The 19,123-nt window shown below is 41.4% G+C and overlaps 2 protein-coding genes across 2 annotated transcripts in view; one reads left to right on the plus strand and one right to left on the minus strand.

Annotated features, from left to right (window-relative positions):
* Positions 1-19,123, minus strand: part of tmem68 (transmembrane protein 68) — a 287,792-nt gene that overhangs the window by 237,144 nt on the left and 31,525 nt on the right. The gene's annotated exons all lie outside the window — the stretch shown is intronic.
* The window catches only part of xkr4 (XK related 4), a 30,442-nt gene continuing 12,023 nt past the window's right edge, over positions 705-19,123 (plus strand). The window contains exons 1-2 of the mRNA XM_085141120.1: positions 705-2,200; positions 17,194-17,393. Of these exons, the coding sequence (XP_084997246.1) occupies positions 1,512-2,200; positions 17,194-17,393 (889 nt within the window). The 5' untranslated portion in view covers positions 705-1,511. The remainder of the gene's footprint in view (positions 2,201-17,193; positions 17,394-19,123) is intronic.

Genomic DNA, 19,123 nt, shown 5'->3' on the forward strand with positions numbered 1-19,123 from the left:
CTGACCATCTAAAAACATAATTTAGCTCATTTTTCATTAAGTTGCTCCAGTGCAGGGGTGGGCAACTCCAGGCCTCGAGTGCCGGTGTCCTGGAGGTTTTAGATGTGTCCATGATCCATCACAGCTGATTTAAAGGGATAAATGACTCCTCAGCATTTCTTGAAGTTCTCCAGAGGCCTGCTAATGAACTAATTATTTGATTCAGGTGTGTTAACCCAGGGTGCGATCTAAAACCTGCAGGTCACCGGCACTCGAGGCCCGGAGTTGCCTACCCCTGCTCCAGTGTATTTCAGTGTGTTCTGTCTGATGTTTCATTGTAAAATATTACTCAGCAGTGACTCCATGACACACAGGTACCTCCACTCAGTGACCATGGGATGTTTCTTTTTAGATTGAGCACTGACGCATATTTATTATATTCTTAATTATGGTGTTTCATAGGAATTACCACACCAGACTTTGAATGTTGTATATGAAAATCAAGTGCCTTTTATGTGACAGCGGCTCATTAGTCAATGTGTACTTTAAGTCTTCCTTATATGCATTATTTTTATTTTAGGCTACCTTTTTAACAACTGGTAAGGAGCAAGAGATTAAAAGATGAAATTTTCTCCTTACTAGGTCAGTGAGAACTCTCCATGTAAAGTAAACATTTGCTTTGCCCTGTCCATGTTCATGTCCTTGTCAGTTGGTTTTGTTTAATGCTACATTTTTTAAGCAGCTTTAAAATAGTGTTCTTCCAACTTTGTTGCCACAGTATGTGGACGGTTTGAGTGGGAGGCAAACCTCCCACATTGGGAATCCCGTGAGCGTGGACCGCAACGTACTGCAGATGCTGCTTAACAGCTGGATCTGTCCATGGTGCTGAAAACGTGTTCAGGCCTCCGGATGTTTCTATCCTGGTTTCTATCAGCTGCATACTTTTAGTTACACTGAGAGGAACATGTTTGCTCTTCATGGCTGATTTAGGAGAGTCTTTGTGTTGTAACAGCGCTCAAATGATAAGGAAACTGCCGAGAGACGGAAAACAGCAAAGAGAGGGAGAGTCGAGGGGGTTGGGGGAGATGATGTCATAGTTTTTAGTCTGTGCCAAGCAGATGGCTGCAGCCGTCCTCCTGTCGCTTAGCTCCAGCTTCCATCTCCATCCCAAACATCAGCCTCAGCTCCAGTGACTTACCAGCGCTGGAAACGGAAGCCGTTCAGAAGGACACAAAGCGGAAACGTCCTCTTGTGCGCCGTATGTGAGCGAATGATCCTCGAAGCATAGGGCCGGTCCACATCTGACATGGACGAAAATACTGGACCAAGCACGGCGCTTCTTCTCTTCACGTTTGTCTTCATTCTGTATTATGACCAGACGACAGTGTGGACGAGCTAGTCCTGCCCAGAAAGGAGGAGGCGGAGTAGGAGACACACGCACAAGGGTGTCGACGGAGAGAGGCAGGGGCAGAGGAGAAAAGGCGGGGAGCAACGGGGGGAAATAGACTAGCTAATAAATCAAGATACTGATAATGGCTGCTAAATCGGACGGGGTCCTGAAGATGAAGAAGAGCGACGTGGCCTTCACCCCTCTGCAGAACTCGGAGCACTCTGGCTCGGTGCAGGGACTCCACCCGGGCGGCCAGCTGGACTCTGCGGGCACCGGGGACGGGGATTTTGCCAACGGGGAGTCGCGGTGCTGCGGTGCGGGAGGCTCAAACTCGGCGTGCCTTCGTCTGGGGAAAGGGCAGCAGAAATATACGGTGTGGGACTGCTTGTGGATCGTAGCCGCCGTGGCCGTTTATCTGGCCGATGTGGGCACCGATGTGTGGCTGTCGGTCGACTACTACCTCCGCCACGACTACTGGTGGTTCGGCCCGACGCTCTTTTTCGTTGTGTTGGGCTCCTTCTCGGTCCAGCTCTTTAGCTTCAGATGGTTCGTCCACGACTTCAGCACCGAGGACGGTGCCGATTCTGTCACCGACTGCTCCCTCGTGGACGGGAATAAATTGCTCAGCGGCTCGGCCTCGCACGGTGATGTTACTGCTCACCCGGCCACGCCGCAGAGGCAGGCGTCGACCGCCAGCAAGAACACCACCACTAACAGCACGGCGAGCACCGCGCTGGGGAACAGGAATAGGAAACGCTCGGCCTACTACTCCTTCTGTGTTTGGTTCGGCCAGTCCGTCATTCACATCATGCAGCTGGGCCAGATATGGAGGTAGGACGGAGGCCTTGGGCTGGCGTGCAAATGTATGTGTTTAAAATATTTAAATGACAGAGCAGAGGGCTGCTTTTAGGAACAGCTGCCATCTTTAGGTTATTCCCTCCACACACACACACACACACATGTTCCTGTGTTTACCTCCCACCCTGTGTTAAAAACACAGGAAACTAGCCCAGGCCTCCCAGTCACAAAGGTAGTGGTGCCTTTGTGGTACAACATAAAATGTTGTGGCTCCTTTCTGTTGTCCTTTAAAACAAATATAGATATTTAACGACCAGACGCCACAATATTAGCGAGAAAGCACCATCAATCACACAAGTCCCTATGAGCAAGCTTTTGGCAACGGTAGGTAGGAAGAACTCTCCTTTCATAGGAAGAAACCTCCCGCAAAACCAGGACAGGGAGGGAGGGGTTTCCATATACAACAATCAGCTATAGAAGAGGAAGGTGAAGAGAAAATTGGAGCATAGAGAAGGGAAACAGACTGTTGATGCTGGCAACATTTTACATATTTTAAACAAGAAATAATCAATACTAACTAAATAAAACAGAAATAAGAAAAACTTTGATTGCAAAGAAAGTCTGCGATCAACTGTTCCTGTCCATAAGAGAGTTCACACCAATAAGATAAACGCATGGAAGGAAGATTTTGAAACGTAGTAGAAGTACGACTGCTGTAGAAGCAGATTGGAAATCAGAAGCTTGAAGAACAGCTAAATCCAAATAAGAGTAAACGATACCTTGAACAAATTAACATTCTTACAATTGCATAAAACCATCTTTTGCAGGTAATACTGTAAAGATGTGGGACACGTGTTAAAAGCGTAGGTCAGCTCACAGGGTCAGCAGGTTTGAGTCCAAGCTTAAGTCTTTGCTGTGTGTCTTTCTCCCATTTCATCGTCCACTCTCCACGACTACACTATCTACTAAAGGCAAAAGGCTGGAAGAAAAGACCATTTATTAGTAGTAGACCATTGTAATATACGTTCACAGTTTGAACTAAACTGAATATGTTGTACACGTTCTAAGGTTTGCACCTGTAGACCTGAAGGAAGAAGGTGTTTTGGCACTTTAATCACCTCTGACCAACTTTCCGTTAACATTTTTCCTCCTTTATTCCTCTGGAAAAGCAAAGAGATTCAAACGATGCAGATTTACAAAATGTGCATTGGTTTATGCATTTTCAGCTCAGATTGAAGGACATATGTAAGTATATAGTTTGCAGCATAACTATGCTGCAATAGATGTAGGCTGCCGGGGATTCCCATGATGCATTGAGTTTTTCCTTTCCAGTCACCTTTCTCACTCACTATGTGTTAACAGACCTCTCTGCATTGAATCAGTATTATTGTAGGGTCGACCTTACAATACAAAGCGCCTTGAGGCGACTGTTGTTGTGATTTGCTGCTGTATAAATAACATTGAATTGAATGTTTGTCAGTTTGTGAGGCTCTTTGCCTTCTTCCTGACACCAGTCAGAGGAACACCTTAAAATCTGGACGAATCATTTGTTGAGGTTGTTTGGTGTTTGTTTATTCACAGTGGATTCTAAGTAACCTAACTGACAAATATCTACAACGACAAAGGAAGAAAGATTTCTTTCTTTAAAATCGTGAACTATTATACTGGTCAGAAAAGGCCCTGTTCCACGGTGAGATTGCTTTCTCTGTGTTTGTGCAGGGCTGAGCCCTTACTCACAGATCTTTGATGCACAGCTAGGCTAATGCATCTGTTTTGTATTGGAAAAGTAACCTCAAAGGAAAGGTTATATTTTGGACACATTTTTGGATATCAGTTCTCATTGTTTTGGTTTTTTTCCACAATGTTTTTGCAATGACCCAAACTTTCTGGTTAAAATGAACATAAAGTTCCTTTTGAAAATGTGTGAATCTTTTATTTGAAAAGAACCATGCAGTCCGGTTTCTTTGAAGGCGGCCGTTTCTGTGCCAGACCCATAAAGACGATTAGCATTACAACGTTTAATGTGAAGGACAGACACAGGGCTGTAAAGCCAAATCTCACACAGGGTTTGGACTTTGTGTTGTTTGATATACAAACAGTTTGTGGGACTTAGACTTAGACAAATTCCAAGAGAATTACTGTGACTTATATGAATCCTTATGTAGAGAGTATATTAGCCTGTCATTAGAAACACAATGGTAACTTTAGATGGGAGGACCTAAGGTGTTATTCACCATCCAATAACTTTATAAATAGTGCACACACAGAGGTCCTTAAGGTAAGATGGAGCCTGATTCTTCAAGACCTTTAAATGCAGAGATAATTCTGGATTTAACAGGGAGCCAATATAAGAGATATATGCTCTGTCTTTATAGTCCCTGTTGGTTCTTACTGCAGCATTTTGAATCAGTCGAAGGCTTTCGGGGAGTTTTTATTTAATAATGAATTACAATAGTCTCGCCTAGAAGTAATAAATGCGTAAATTAATTTTTCAGCTTCACTGTGAGAGGACACGTTTCTGATTTTAGTGAGCTTGAACAAATGCCAGAAAGCAGTCCTGCATATTTGTTTAACGTGTGTATTGAATGACAGAGTATCTAGTTAGACACCGAGTACAATAACCTGAGTTTTATCTGAATTTAGAAGCAGGAAATCAGAGGTCATCCAAGTTTAACTAATTGTGTTGTCCTGTGAAACACCCAGGACCATGACATATCTGACTTCATGGATAGATAAGATTAAATGCTATGCTATGCCTTTTAATAATACTGCCAAAGGGAAGCATATATATTGTAGATAAAACTGGTATTAGCATAGAACACTGTGGAATGCCATAATAAACCTGTCTGTGTGAAGAAGACTCCCTGTTTACGTGAACAGATTTGAATGTATTATGTAGAGTTTAAAGCTCGACCACCTGAGCTACAACCAGCCGCAGCTCAGGTGGTCAAGCAGGTCACCTACTAACTGGAAGGTTGGTGATTCCCCATCTCATCCAGTCTGCATTAGAGATGGCATGATACCACTTTTTTATGTCCAATACCGATATCATAAATTTGGATATCTGCCGATACCGATATGAATCCGATATAGTGTTTTTTGATCAATAAAACTGTTTTTTTAATATCTTGCTGCATTTTGTAGAAGTTTATACTCAAGTTTAAATAAACAACAACACTAAAGCTATTCTGTTATACCTGTATGTAAAAAACACACTGCACCCAAAATATTTCATAGATCAGCAAAACTGATCAATCTAATAAAGTTAAACCTGCTCCATCCTCCCTATTCTGGTATTTTAAAGAGTACTTAGCAGAAATATTAACCAACCTAACTAATAGGGTTGCAAACTCCCAGCAAAAAAAAAAAAAGGAAACCACCCCCCCCCCTCATGATGCTTAATCGACGTAATCAACTTTAATTTGATGCAGTGTGAAAAAAGATGCAGAGAAATAAATTATTTTTCAAGAATAATTAAATAGATTCAACATCTTTCTTCAACAGAACTGCAGACTGCACAGATGGTTCCCAAAGGAAAAAGTACTACAGCTTACTAGGGTATATTAGACTTAACAGTTACTATATACAGTAATGGACTTCTATACATTTTACATCAGATTAAAACTTTGGGTGTAAGATTCAGATAATTATTTATTAAAAGCTCGACATTTTAAATGAGAATAAGAAAGAAAAGTATGTCTTTGTGCCCCCTTTTCCCTGTTCATGCCCTATCGGCCCCCCTGGCTACACTTTGCTAGATCCGCCCCTGCACAGTTACGTCAGCTGTAGAAAAAGATCCTGGTGTAGAAATAATATTAAATAAATTCTAACAACAGATTATCAAGCTTAAACTGCTGCTGTTGTTCAGCCGCTGGTTTCCTCTTTCTGGTGCAAAGTGGGCGATAAACAAAGAAGAGAGACGATCAGCTGATCATTGATCAGTTTCACATTGAAGTAGCAGCAGGAGAGAGAGAGAGAGAGAGAGAGGCAGTCGCTCCATATATCGGTTGTTAAGCTTTACAAACATTCAGAGATGAACTTACACACTTGCTTTACTTCTCTCTGGGAAAACTTCCTCGGAGATGAAATGCTGGTTTGGTAGTGACGCTACAAATACACACAGCGCTCTATCACGTGACCACACTGCTGTGACGTGCTACGGTTATGAGCCGAGTTACGAGGTGTTGCAAGTTTTGTGAGGTGCTTTTTTGATATTTAATGGATCAGATTACATTTTTTTATTTCTCTCCGATATCCGATCCAGTATCGGACCGATACCGATACCTAATATCGGATCGGTCCATCTCTAGTCTGCATAACAAATATGCCTGAAAGAACTTACAGGGCAAAGAAAAAACTGAAGGGGGCTGGTTGTGTGAAGTGCTTTGAGTGCTCAGATGAAGTAGAAAAGCGCTGCACAAGAATCAGTCCATTTAGATGAAATTCAGACCATTGCAGCACATTTAAAATCTTTGGCATGCTTTTATCTCTGTAATAAAATGCTGTGGTGCAGTTTTGAATGCTGCACTGAGGTCTAGCAGGACAGCGCAGAGATGAGTCTACTCGAGGAACTAAAGCTGTTTCAATTCCACGATGAAACTTAACTGAAATTCTTTAAATAGACCATTCCTCTGCAGACATCAGTTAAATCAGTAAAAGAGCTGGGTGAAGTGGTGACTTTTTAAGTAATTGTTTAATTACTGCCACCTTAAAGGCTTGTAATACGTATCCCATTAATAGAGACAGGTTCATCATATTTAAAATTGAAGCATATGAAAAGTTACCACAATTAAAATGAAAATAAAATACCGTCTCTCACTGATCCTGTACAAACCCTCCACTGCCTGGTTTAAGTTACCAGACTCAAACATCCGAAAATGTTTATGGAAAAATAAACCATCACAAATAAGTTTGAAAAGTCTAAACACAGTGGTGGTCTAGAACTATGTTTTTATCATTGCTTTGTAGATTACTGTATGTTTCAGAAAGATTAAATCAAGCTGCTTATACATCCCCATCGCTGGGCCTAGAACAAGAACAGTATCAAGCATCATAATTGATTTATGGCTTAACATAAACCCTCTCTGTTCTGTCTGCAGTTATCTCATGTAAACTAACACCCATGTGGAACAATCCAAATATTTATGAGTGAAATGAATCAAAAAACATTCTGTCGTGGCATCAGGAGTGGATAAAAGAAATCTAGAACATGTTATTCAACTTTATCAGGAACACATTTTAAAATATGGAAACGGCAACAACAGGTTTCTTGAATATCGACATTTTAAATCTTTTATACAGGAAAGATTTGATCAGCTGAACTTAGAAATATCTACAGATCAAAGCTTGTGGTCACAAATATGCTTTAATACCTTCAAAATGACTAAAAGTGTCACACTGTTTCTTTTTGTTTGTTTGCTTTTTAATCCTGTCCTATATGACAGCTTTTGCAATCAGAATTATAGATCTGAATGCTTTTTATTGTCACTACACACGTAATGGATGAATGAAATTCAGAGTAACTGTGGAAAAAACGGGGCTTCGGTGCACAGTTCTGTGGCACCATATACATCTGAACAGCTTCAACATCAAATGTATACATATAAAAAATATTGTTATATATTTACAGTGTAGGTGATTGCACGTAAATTCACTCTTACAGAGTAGTGATGGTTGTTTGTGTAGTCTGTGTGTAGAGGAAGTCCTTTGATCGGGCTGGAATGATCTGGATCCACTGTTGTGCCAAGAACAGCTCTTTAGATTCTCTACAGGCTCCTCTTGTTCAGGGCTTATCTGGTTATTTTGTCATTTCTGTGTTATGTCAGTTATTATACAGTATACAGTGTGACCATGTCTAAGGCAGGATGGCAGTGAAAGGATAGAGTAGAAGTAGAAATGCACAATGTCTCTTCAACTACGGCACCTGTAAGGAAAGCAAACATACAGCACCTGAAACACAGACATTTGAAAATGCACAGATACATAAATCAACAATCCTTTCGTTGTGTGTGTGGCTCACTAGGCCTTGGTCCCTGTGGGACACTCTTCTTGAGTGTGGGGAGGTTTCCATCTCCACTGGTTGTTGGATGTGGGTACTTGCTGGCTCCACGGCACCAGGCTGGGCGCTTTGTCATTGTTGCTGGCCCTCAGGCCTGTGGTCTGAAGTGGTTTGACCTCTTTGTTGCATGGTGGGGTTCCCGCCAGGTGTCAGGCAGTTCTTGGGCACCTAGGGTCCTGTGGCCCCGTTCTCAGCTCGTGCTGGGAGGCCGACTTCGGCTGGAGTCTGCTGCCTCCTGCCTTTTGGCTGTGGGCACTCCATCTGCTCTTCTGGGGTAGATCTTCTTGGCAAAACTGTCAGACAGGTCAGGTTTTTTAAAACGGATATTAAAAGAATGAGTCTTTGACTAAAGGTAGGCCTTTTCTGACCTGCTCTAATAGACAGGAGGAAGAGATTACTGAAGTTAACCCAGAAATATCAACAGGAGAGAAAGAATATAACTCAATAACAATAAATAATTAATAAATAATAGTTTAATCTGTGGGATGGTTATGGATCATTTTCTCTAGTGTTTGAAATTTTACTTCTGAAGAATTTTATGAAGTCATTACTAGTTTGGGTTAAAGAGATGGTTGGCTCAGAGCTCTGAGTGTCAGCCTGGCTACAACCTGGGTTGTTCTTATTTTCTTCAATCAGTGATGAACAGTTGGATGTTCTGGCTTTACAGAGGGCCTTTTTATAATGCAACAGTTTTTCTAGGCTAAAAGATTTTCTACATTAGTGAGATGAGCCACAGTATCCAGACTTCCATGCAGTGAGGATCTAAGACTATTAACAAGATAATCATCCTCAGTGGGAGGAGAGTTTAGGTAGCTGCTCTGCACTGTGCTGGCACATGGCATCAAGAAGACAACAGTGGAGGAATTGACTTTTAGAAAGACATCAGCCACAGTGATGTGTTCCCCACTGCTGTGTAATCTATTATTGTAAATTTAAAGGCTTAAAGCTTAATCAGGTTAAGTTTAGGTTAGCTTCTGTGAAAGCGTGTGTCTGTTGTGGGTTTCACATTCAAAGGCTTATTTATCGACTGCTGACATTATTCATGCTCCTCCTTCAGAGCAGTGGGGGGACTGCTCGTGTGGTTACAGAGAGCAGTCGACTGTAACAGCAAAGCTACAGTTTGCACATGGACAGTGAAGCAGGCTGTAAAATAAACTGCTGGTTGATAGATCCAGTTCTATGCTTTCATGAAAATAAGATCGCAGTTAAATGAAATCTTTGACAGCAGTTTATCCATAAACTACATAAAGTACATAACACCAGATGTATATGTTTTTGTTATACTTCTCTATTACAAATATATGACTCCAGGGGTTGAAATAGCTGTTAGGGTTGTTCTTGTGTTATTTGTTGGTTTGTTTACTTTCTGAGGGCATAAATAAATAGATGTTTATTTATGCAGTGATTGCCAAAAATATTCCCGACACTGGATATAGCAACCTTTTAAAAATCATTTGAAACTAAATCTTTGCACATTGACATACATTTTCAAATGGATACTATTGCAAATACAGAATGATTCAAATCAAGTTAATGTTACACCTTCTTCACCCTGTTATGCAACAATTTAGATAAAGAAACATGTTTTTAGTGACAGTGCCCCCTGTGGACAGAAACATGCATAACTGCAGAGAACATTTGCTTTTACTCTTACAATACAAATACAAAATAGTGGACACATTCACTGCATCGTGGCTGGTGGTTCGAAACGTTGCACCTTTGTAAGGTGGTGCTAAAAAGTGACGACGTCCTGTGATGGGCTGCGAGTTACCCATCAAACAATGTGACATCAAGTGTTTCAATGTTTGATTTAGTCACTTTTTGGACCATGACACAATCTTTACTCTACCATAGTGTGTTTTTAATCAAGTAATGAAAATATGATTAAAATACAGGTTTTAATTCGAGTTTTTAGCCAAAGTGTTGAATTAGCTGTGAAAAAGTGGTGACTGAAAAATGTCTTTCTCTTCAGAAACTCTTGGTTTGTAGCATACTTTGTGTCACTGTGGATTTGCACTGTCTTTACATCTTAGTTATAGACTCATACACCTGCCTGTTTACGAGTATTCTTAACTGGCTCAGTGTTAGCAAGGCATTTCTCTTAACAAGCGAGAAATTCCTGCACTGTTCCTACCTTTTGTTGTTGAGTTGACCAGTGCATTCCTGCTTTTTATGAGTATGATCACTGATTGATTGTTTGGCTTCGAATAAAGTTTATTCTGTCTTTCTGATTGATTTAATTGGGTTTCTCATTCATTTGCGTCAACATTTTTCTAGACTTCATAGTTGGTATATTTGATACCTTTTCACTATGATGAAAGTGATGGACACCTTGGTTGTGTTCAGCATTTGGAATCAGCTCCAGATCTCTTATTCAATTCAATTTAATTCAATTTTTATTTATATAGCGCCAAATCACAACAAAAGTCGCCTCAAGGCGCTTCATAGATACAGAGAAAAACCCAACAATCATATGACCCCCTATGAGCAGCACTTTGGCGACAGTGGGAAGGAAAAACTCCCTTTTAACAGGAAGAAACCTCCAACAGAACCAGGCTCAGGGAGGGGCGGGGCCATCTGCTGTGATTGGTTGGGGTGAGAGAAGGAAGACAGGATAAAAGACATGCTGTGGAAGAGAGACAGAGGTTAATAACAGATATGATTCAATGCAGAGAGGTCTATTAACACATAGTGAGTGAGAAAGGTGACTGGAAAGGAAAAACTCAATGCATCATGGGAATCCCCGGCAGCCTACATCTATTGCAGCATAACTAAGGGAGGATTCAGGGTCACCTGGTCCAGCCCTAACTATATGCTTTAGCAAAAAGGAAAGTTTTAATCAGCCTGATTTGTCAGTGAACAACAACATCAGTGTTGCAGCCAGGTGAAGTCGGATTACGTTTGAAAAGGAAAAAACGATAAAATTGGCTGTCATAACTGCCAATGCAGTCATTTTATTAAACCCCTGAAATTTACACTTAAGTCACATCTGTGGTGGTTGTGTAGAGGCAACATATAAAACCTGGGTCAGTATTTCCTCTACAGACTTTGACTCTGACAGTGGTCTTGGCACTCAAGGTGGACTATGAGGTGCCACATGGGCACATCTTTCTAGTCTTACTACACATTCTTAATACTACACATTCAAAACATCTAAGCTTACATTCACGACCAGTTGTAGAGTGACCAGTGACCTAACATGCATGTGTTTGGTAAGCAAAATTGAATTGGATTGAACTCAACCAGAATGGAAGCAGTTGGCAACCAGCTGAGTCCTAAAGCAAAGAACTGTGGACCAGGCAAGCTGCGCTCCTCATCTCAGGCTGACTCAGACTGCAATCTGTTACTGCAACCAGATGGTTTTAGTAAATAACAAATCATTTATTGAAATAAGTTTTTAATAAATGATTTGCAAATCTTTTTAAAAACTTATAAATGAAGCAGACAGAAGAATACTGTCTGCATACACACACACACACACCTACCTACCTACCTATCCAGCGCTCTATACAACTCTCCACATTCACACAAACACTCTATGCTTCGTCAGTGCTTTTTAACATACACTCATACGCATTGCATTGGAAGCAAGTGGGGGTTAGTATCTTGCCCAAGGATATTTGGCATGCAGACTGGGGGAGTCAGGAATTGAACCTTCCGATCAGCAGATGACCTGCTCCACCTGCCACCCCTAAACAGAGAAAGAATAGACAATAGACTGAAACAGGAGCGGAGACAATGGAGATAAAGGAAACTGGCAAACCAGACTTAGATGACAGGCTATAAAATGAAAGAAATGAGTAAGCTGACATCTCTGTAGCAGAATTAGAGGCTAGAAAAGGTTTGAGAAGGCTGTTGTAGAACATGACGCTGTCTTGAAAACAAAATTGGAGAACATAGAAGTAGCATAGATGAAAGAGATCTGACAAGACGGAAATGAGAACAGATAAAAGCTTTAAAACAGACGTGGGAAAGATATATCTGACAATCTGGTGCCATATACATGGTGTCAAAAATGATGTGAAGAACTGGATGTTAACTGGGTCTTGATATAGAGCACTGGTTATTAGGGGGAAAGAGGAAAGGGATGGCTAAAGACTGTTGCACAGTTAGCTAGTTGGTGCCATTTATGTAGCAGAATTTATGGAAGTTGAAGGCCCTTATTGACTGATAATTCCCAGCTACACCTTGCTATTCAGAGGTGGTAACATAGCGGATCGTGGCCTGGACCACACAGAAGGTTGCTCTAATTTTTCTGGTCTTGGATTGCAAACAGGAACCTTTGGGAAGCCGAGAGTGATCACCCCGGGGCATCTCTGTGAACTAGTAAAATCATCCTGGTGATTTCTTGACTGCAGATTAACAGACTTGAACCACTGTTCCTGGAAATATGAATTTAAATGTGTGGCAAAGAAGGAAAAATGAACCAGAGGGAAAGTTTTGCTAGCTGAGGTTACTGAGCAGGTTATGAACTGCAGTGTCATTTTGTTAGCTTAGTCAGCAGTATTTGGTGGCATCTCTGTGGAAACCTGTTAAAGCTCAATAGAAGGGTTTGGAGACGCTCTGCAGGATCTGGGCTGGAAATATTTATAATTGATAGGCTGAGAGAAGGAGGTCCATGATAAGATGATTAAAGAGAAGCAGATAGAATATAAGTCTTTAAAAAGTCTGGTTGAAAATGGACTGCGAGTGCCACATAATGTGGCAATGTATAAAACACAGGAATGAGAACACCACAACAGACAGACAGAGAGAATATATTTGGGGTGTGGTCCCAATCCTGAACTTTAGATAAAGGTTCATCATTTAGGACCAAAGAAGTGAAAAGGTCACTAATACAAGTCTCCTCTGGAGCCACAGCTTCACCGTGTGTCTGGTCCATCTGACCATGAATAGACTGCAGCTTAAATGCTATCAGCTCAGATTCAATTCTAAAATTCTGTACTGCAACTTAATTTCACAGTCCATTAGCATGCTGCTAAATGACTGTGTGTTGTGGTGGTAGTGGTAATGGGAAAGAGACAATGGAAATGAATGATTCACAGACAGAGAGAGAATAAAATGATAATGTAATGATGCATTTCTTCAAAAGAGTGTATGCTTCAGGTAAAGACAGGAAAGGCTGAGCTGCAGTGTGCGTGCTTCTGTCCATGCTGCAACCCAACACAATAGATTTTTACTCTTTCTTTTTTTTTGTAAAGTTAAATTGGATGTGTTATAATGCTTTATATCAAGAATTTATCAAATTCTAATTCAGAATTTCATATCTGTGGCTACATTTACTGTTTGACATGTTTGGTACAGTTCTGTGACCGTACTTTTCTTTCCCTGGTGAACACGTGGGTAGATTCAGGTTGTCAGAGGTTTCTTGTGCTGTAGAAAAACTTTCCTCCCTCCTGTGGTGAGTATCAGGTATCATCAACATATATACACTAATAACCTATAAAAGATGACACATCTCATTTACCCTGGTCAGTCTGTTTCTAGTCTGTTGTTGGGACCCAACCAGCACTGATCAGCATGAGACTGAGGCTGTGTCCGGTCAAACTAACGGTCAGCAAAAAACAACTTCAGGGAAAAGTCAGGGCAGCTATGGCTACAGTGTAGCTGCCATCACCAGTGTGTGAATGTGTGTGTGGATGACTGAATGTAGTGTAAAGTGCTTTGGGGTCCTTAGGGACAAAGTAAAGCGCTATACAAATACAGTATCCACATCTGCACCAAATCTTCAGCAGTCTTCCACACCAGATTATTAAATATTAGGTCTCTCTGCTCCAAGTCTCTGTTAGTACATGACTTAATAATTGATCAATAAATCGATTTACTCTGCCTTACAGAAACCTGGTTGCAGCAGGATGATTATGTTAGTTTAAATGAATCAACACCCCCGAGTCATTCTAACTACCAGAAACCTCAAAGCACAGGCCGAGGGGGAGGTGTGGCAGCAATTTTTCACACCAGCCTATTAATCAACCAAAGACCAAGACAGACTTTTAATTCATTTGAAAGCCTGATGCTTAGCCTCGTCCACCCCAGCTGCAAAACTCAGAAACCAGTCTTACTTGTTATCATCTATCGTCCACCTGGGCCTTACACAGAGTTTCTGTCTGATTTCTCAAACTTCTTATCTGATTTAGTGCTCAGCTCAGATAAAATAATTATTGTGGGTGATTTTAACATCCATGTAGATGCTAAAAATGACAGCCTCAACATGGCATTTAATCTGTTATTAGACTCAATTGGTTTCTCTCAAAATGTAAAAGAACCCACCCACCACTTTAATCACACTCTAGATCTTGTTTTAACATATGGCATAGAAACTGAACATTTAACAGTGTTTCCTGAAAACCCTCTCCTGTCTGATCATTTCCTGATAACATTTACATTTACAATAATTGATTACACAGCAGTGGAGAGTAGACGTTATCACAGTAGATGTCTTTCTGAAAGCGCTGTAACTAAGTTTAAGAATATAATCCACCCACTGTTATCATCGTCAGTGCCCTGTACCAACATAGAGCAGAGCAGCTATCTGAACGCTACCCCAACAGAGGTCGATTATCTTGTTAATAATTTCACCTCCTCACTGCGTACGACTCTGGATACTGTAGCTCCAGTGAAAACTAAGGCCTCTAATCAAGAAACCAAGTATTTGACTCCATGGTATACAGTGGTCCCTTGTTTATGGCAGGAGTGACATCCTGCCATAAACTTCACGATAGGTGAAATCTGCAAAGTAGCCAACTTTATTTTTTACAGTTATTTCTGATGTTTTAAGGCTGTAAAAGCCCTCACTACAAACTTTATACACTTTACTCAGACAGGCATGAACGCTTTCACACTTTTCTATCTTGTTTAAACTCTCAAAGACCTTTGTAGAAAAGTAAGTCCAGTATTATAGAATGAAACCAAAGGCACCAGCAGGTGACGACATTTCGTCGACGTTGTTGTGTTTGTTGTGGAGAAAACTTACAAACATACAGCACTTCAGAGTCACACTGCTAACGATCGAAGATTTATGTGAATTTGACAAGCTGAATGCATTCTGTCCTGTACAGGAGACAAGGCACGAGAATGATTGGCAATGGTCTACCTACAGCCAATCAGGATGCAGAGCACAATGCGCTGTTAAAAAAAAACAAAAAAAAAAACATGCAAAATTGCAGAACGAAAAAAATCTGCGAAACAGCGAGGCCGCGAAAGGTGAACCACATTATAGCGAGGAACCACTGTAGTTCTCAAACACGTAGCCGAAAGCAGATAATCCGTAAGCTGGAGAGGAAATGGCGTGTCACAAATTTAGACGATCATCATTTAGCCTGGAGAAATAGTTTGTTGCTTTATTTTAAAAAAAAAAAAAGCAAGGCTGGACGACTGTAATTCATTATTATCAGGATTTCCTAAAAACTCCCTGAAAAGCCTTCAGTTAATCCAAAATGCTGCAGCAAGAGTCCTGACAGGGACTAGGAAGAGAGAGCAGATTTCTCCTGTTTTGGCTTCCTGTTAAATCCAGAATTCAAAATCCTGCTCCTCACATACAAGGTCTTAAATAATCAGGCCCCATCTTATCTTAATGACCTTGTAGTACCATATCACCCTATTAGAGCACTTCGCTCTCGCTCTGCAGGCCTACTTGTTGTTCCTAGAGTATTTAAAAGTAGAATGGGAGGCAGAGCAGCATGTCTTTATCCCGTCTTCCTCCCCCAATCACAGCAGATGGCCGCCCCTCCCTGAGCCTGGTTCTGCTGGAGGTTTCTTCCTGTTAAAAGGGAGTTTTTCCTTCCCACTGTCGCCAAAGTGCTTGTTGGGGTTTTCTCTGTATGTATGTCAATACAATTACAATATAAATCGCCCTGAGGTGACTGTTGTTGTGATTTGGCGCTGTATAAATATATTGAATTAAATAGCGTGGGTTGTCTATCGATTCAGTGCCTGGCTGTTTGAGTCTGTGTGTTGAGGTATTCTTGTGTAAGCTACCGAATCCCAAGCTGCTTCATTGGGGGCAATTTGTATGAAAACATGGTGCTAAAGGATAAAAACAGAAGGTGCTTGGGTGTTTGAACAATAGTAGTAAAATTATTTTTAGTGCTCAGAGAAGAAAAGCACAATATATACACTGTGTGTGTGTGTGTGTGTGTGTGTGTGTGTGTGTGTGTGTGTGTGTGTGTGTGTGTGCGTCATGAAGAAACAGGTGATGCACATCAGAGCATCCAGGAAACATTAAAGGCCAAGTGAAAAGTCTAAACCGGGAGAAACTGTTAGTACAACAAAATAAAGCAAAAGTGTTGGAAAAGTGTTTTGTGCGCTCTGCTGAGAAGGTGATTGGCTGCAGACTCCCATCTCTGCAGGACCTGCACACCTCCAGGACACTGGGGTGTGCAGCTCGGACCACAGCTGACCCTTCTCACCCTGGACACAGTCTGTTTGACCTGCTCCCCTCAGGCAGGAGGTTTTCTTCCCCTCTGCTGTTGGACACATGAACAATACACCACAAACACATGACCCGATACTGTGTTCTCTGCATCTGTTCCATTTTTGCACTGATCATCACCTGCGCACATGTATATATTAATCTGCTTAGCACTTTTAATTTTTATTTTCATGTTTATTTAAGTGTAAACCTGCTCAACATTTGGCATTAAAACCCTTTCTGATTCGGATTCCCACAAAATCATTGAATGATCTGGATGAGACGTCTCAGTAATATTTTTGCCATGAACGTTTATGCTATGGGACCAGAATAGATTATCAAAAGTAACCTTTAACTGTCTTCATGTGTCAGTTGGCACCAGCCTTGTGTTACAGATGTTTCTATTGTTAGAAATTAATAGCACATTATTATATACATTTGTCCAAATTTCCTTCCATTTGGTATTTCCAAGAGAAGGTGATTTCAGAAGAGTTGTACTGTGCTTGAATGTTTGAGCATGCATGGTGGATGTTCAAGCACTGTATTTTTTCCCCTCAGGTATTTCCATACCATCTACCTGGGTGTTCGGAGTCGTCAGGGTGCTGAGACAGAGCGCTGGCGTTACTACTGGAGGATGGTCTACGAGTTTGCAGATGTGAGCATGCTGCATCTACTGGCAACCTTTCTGGAGAGCGCTCCACAACTGGTGCTTCAGCTGTGCATTATCATCCAGACACACAAGCTCCAGGCTGTGCAAGGTAGTAGCCCCACACACATTCAAACAATGCTGCACAATTGTGTGACCATACTGATGATATGGCTTGTATTTTTATAGCGCTTTACTTAGTCCCTAAGGACCCCAAAGTGCTTCACACTACATCCAGTCATCCACACATTGGTGATGGCAGCTACATTGTAGCCACAGCCACCCTGGGGCGCACTGACAGAGGCGAGGCTGCCGGACACTGGCGCCACCGGGCCCTCTGACCACCACCAGTAGGCGACAGGTGAAGTGTCTTGCCCAAGGACACAACGACAGAGATTGTCGGAGCCGGGGCTCGAACCGGCAACCTTCCAATTACAAGACGAACTCCCAACTCTTGAGCCACAATCGCCATGATCGTAGCTGAAGCTGGTAGAGCTATTTGTTGTGTGTACATGCTATCTTATGGATAGAAACGATCCTTCAAAGCCACATGTGAATTTGAATTCTGTCTGTAATTCTGTGAATAGACAGAATTTGTAGGTACAGCCAGCGAGCAGAGGGTTTGTGGTTCACAACTGTGGTTTTTGCAGATTATTTGATTTTGTTGGCTTCATTTAGCCATGACCTCAGCTTGCACTGAGGCGGTTTGCAACGCGGTGTGAAGTTGGTGGCTTAGAATCAGTACTTTAAAGTCAAAGGCCTTGATCCTCAGTCAGAAAAGAAAGGAGAGTTTTAGTAGTTTGGTCTTGTTCATGAGTGTGGGGAGAGTGGAGTGGGAGACTGACAGATGCATTGACATGGCATCAGCAGCGATCTAGATTCTGTATCAGCCTGTTGTGGATTAGAGAGAGCTGAGCATGAAACCAACGCTGTTGATTTACTGGTCTTGGTAGAAATGAGCTTCCTCCAAAGGGACTTAAAGTAGAGTCCTCCAAATCAAAGAAAGCTAGCTGAGGTGGTTCAGACATCAGGCAAGGATGCCTCACAGGCACATCCAAGGTGTTACGGCCAAGTCTGACCAATACTTACCAGTATTTCTGATTTGTTGCACTCTGAACTTTAATTCTCAATAATATAAATGAATAATTCTCCGATTCCGTTAGCTTTCAAACCTTTTCAGTCAAATGTCTGTAGTTAAACATCCAGTTCTCTCACCCGGGGCGTTTGTTCATCATCCTGGATGTGCAAGACTTGCTGCAGTGTCATGGTCATGTAACGTCCATTTCCTAATTATGCAATAACCTGTGAAGCAGATGAAAGATCAGGAGGTTTTTTTAGTAGCTTTGCACTGAATCTGGAAATATGAAGCCCAAAGAAAAGTGTGTGCTATCACTGGGCTAAAAAATAACTAAAAAGAACAATCAAAGAACTTTTACTTGGTCAAGAAAAAAACATTTACGGCATCTACCTCATGACTAGAAAAGTCTGGAGGAGAAACGCTTACTGCAAAAACAACCAATGAGTTTCTCTAGACAAAGACGTTGGATACTCTAGGATATTCACGTGAAAATATCTTGTTATGTTGCTGAACATGACAAGATGTGTTACAGTTCAATTTTATATATATATATAGACAGATAGCACCAAATCATGAGAACAAAGGTTCTAATTATGCAAATGATTCAAGGTGGAATAAGAATGCCCTGGAGCAGTATCTGTACCTGCTGCATTCATCTTTCCAAGTGTGGTATCACTTCTACCTCTTCTTAAAGTCAATAAAGAGTTCTTTTACTGATGGCATGAAGTTGGCTTTAATGTTAGTTGTAAGGTCTTGGGGTTGTT

This window comes from Neolamprologus multifasciatus, chromosome 18 (assembly GCF_963576455.1).
Source record: "Neolamprologus multifasciatus chromosome 18, fNeoMul1.2, whole genome shotgun sequence".
In the NCBI taxonomy this organism is placed as follows: domain Eukaryota; kingdom Metazoa; phylum Chordata; class Actinopteri; order Cichliformes; family Cichlidae; genus Neolamprologus; species Neolamprologus multifasciatus.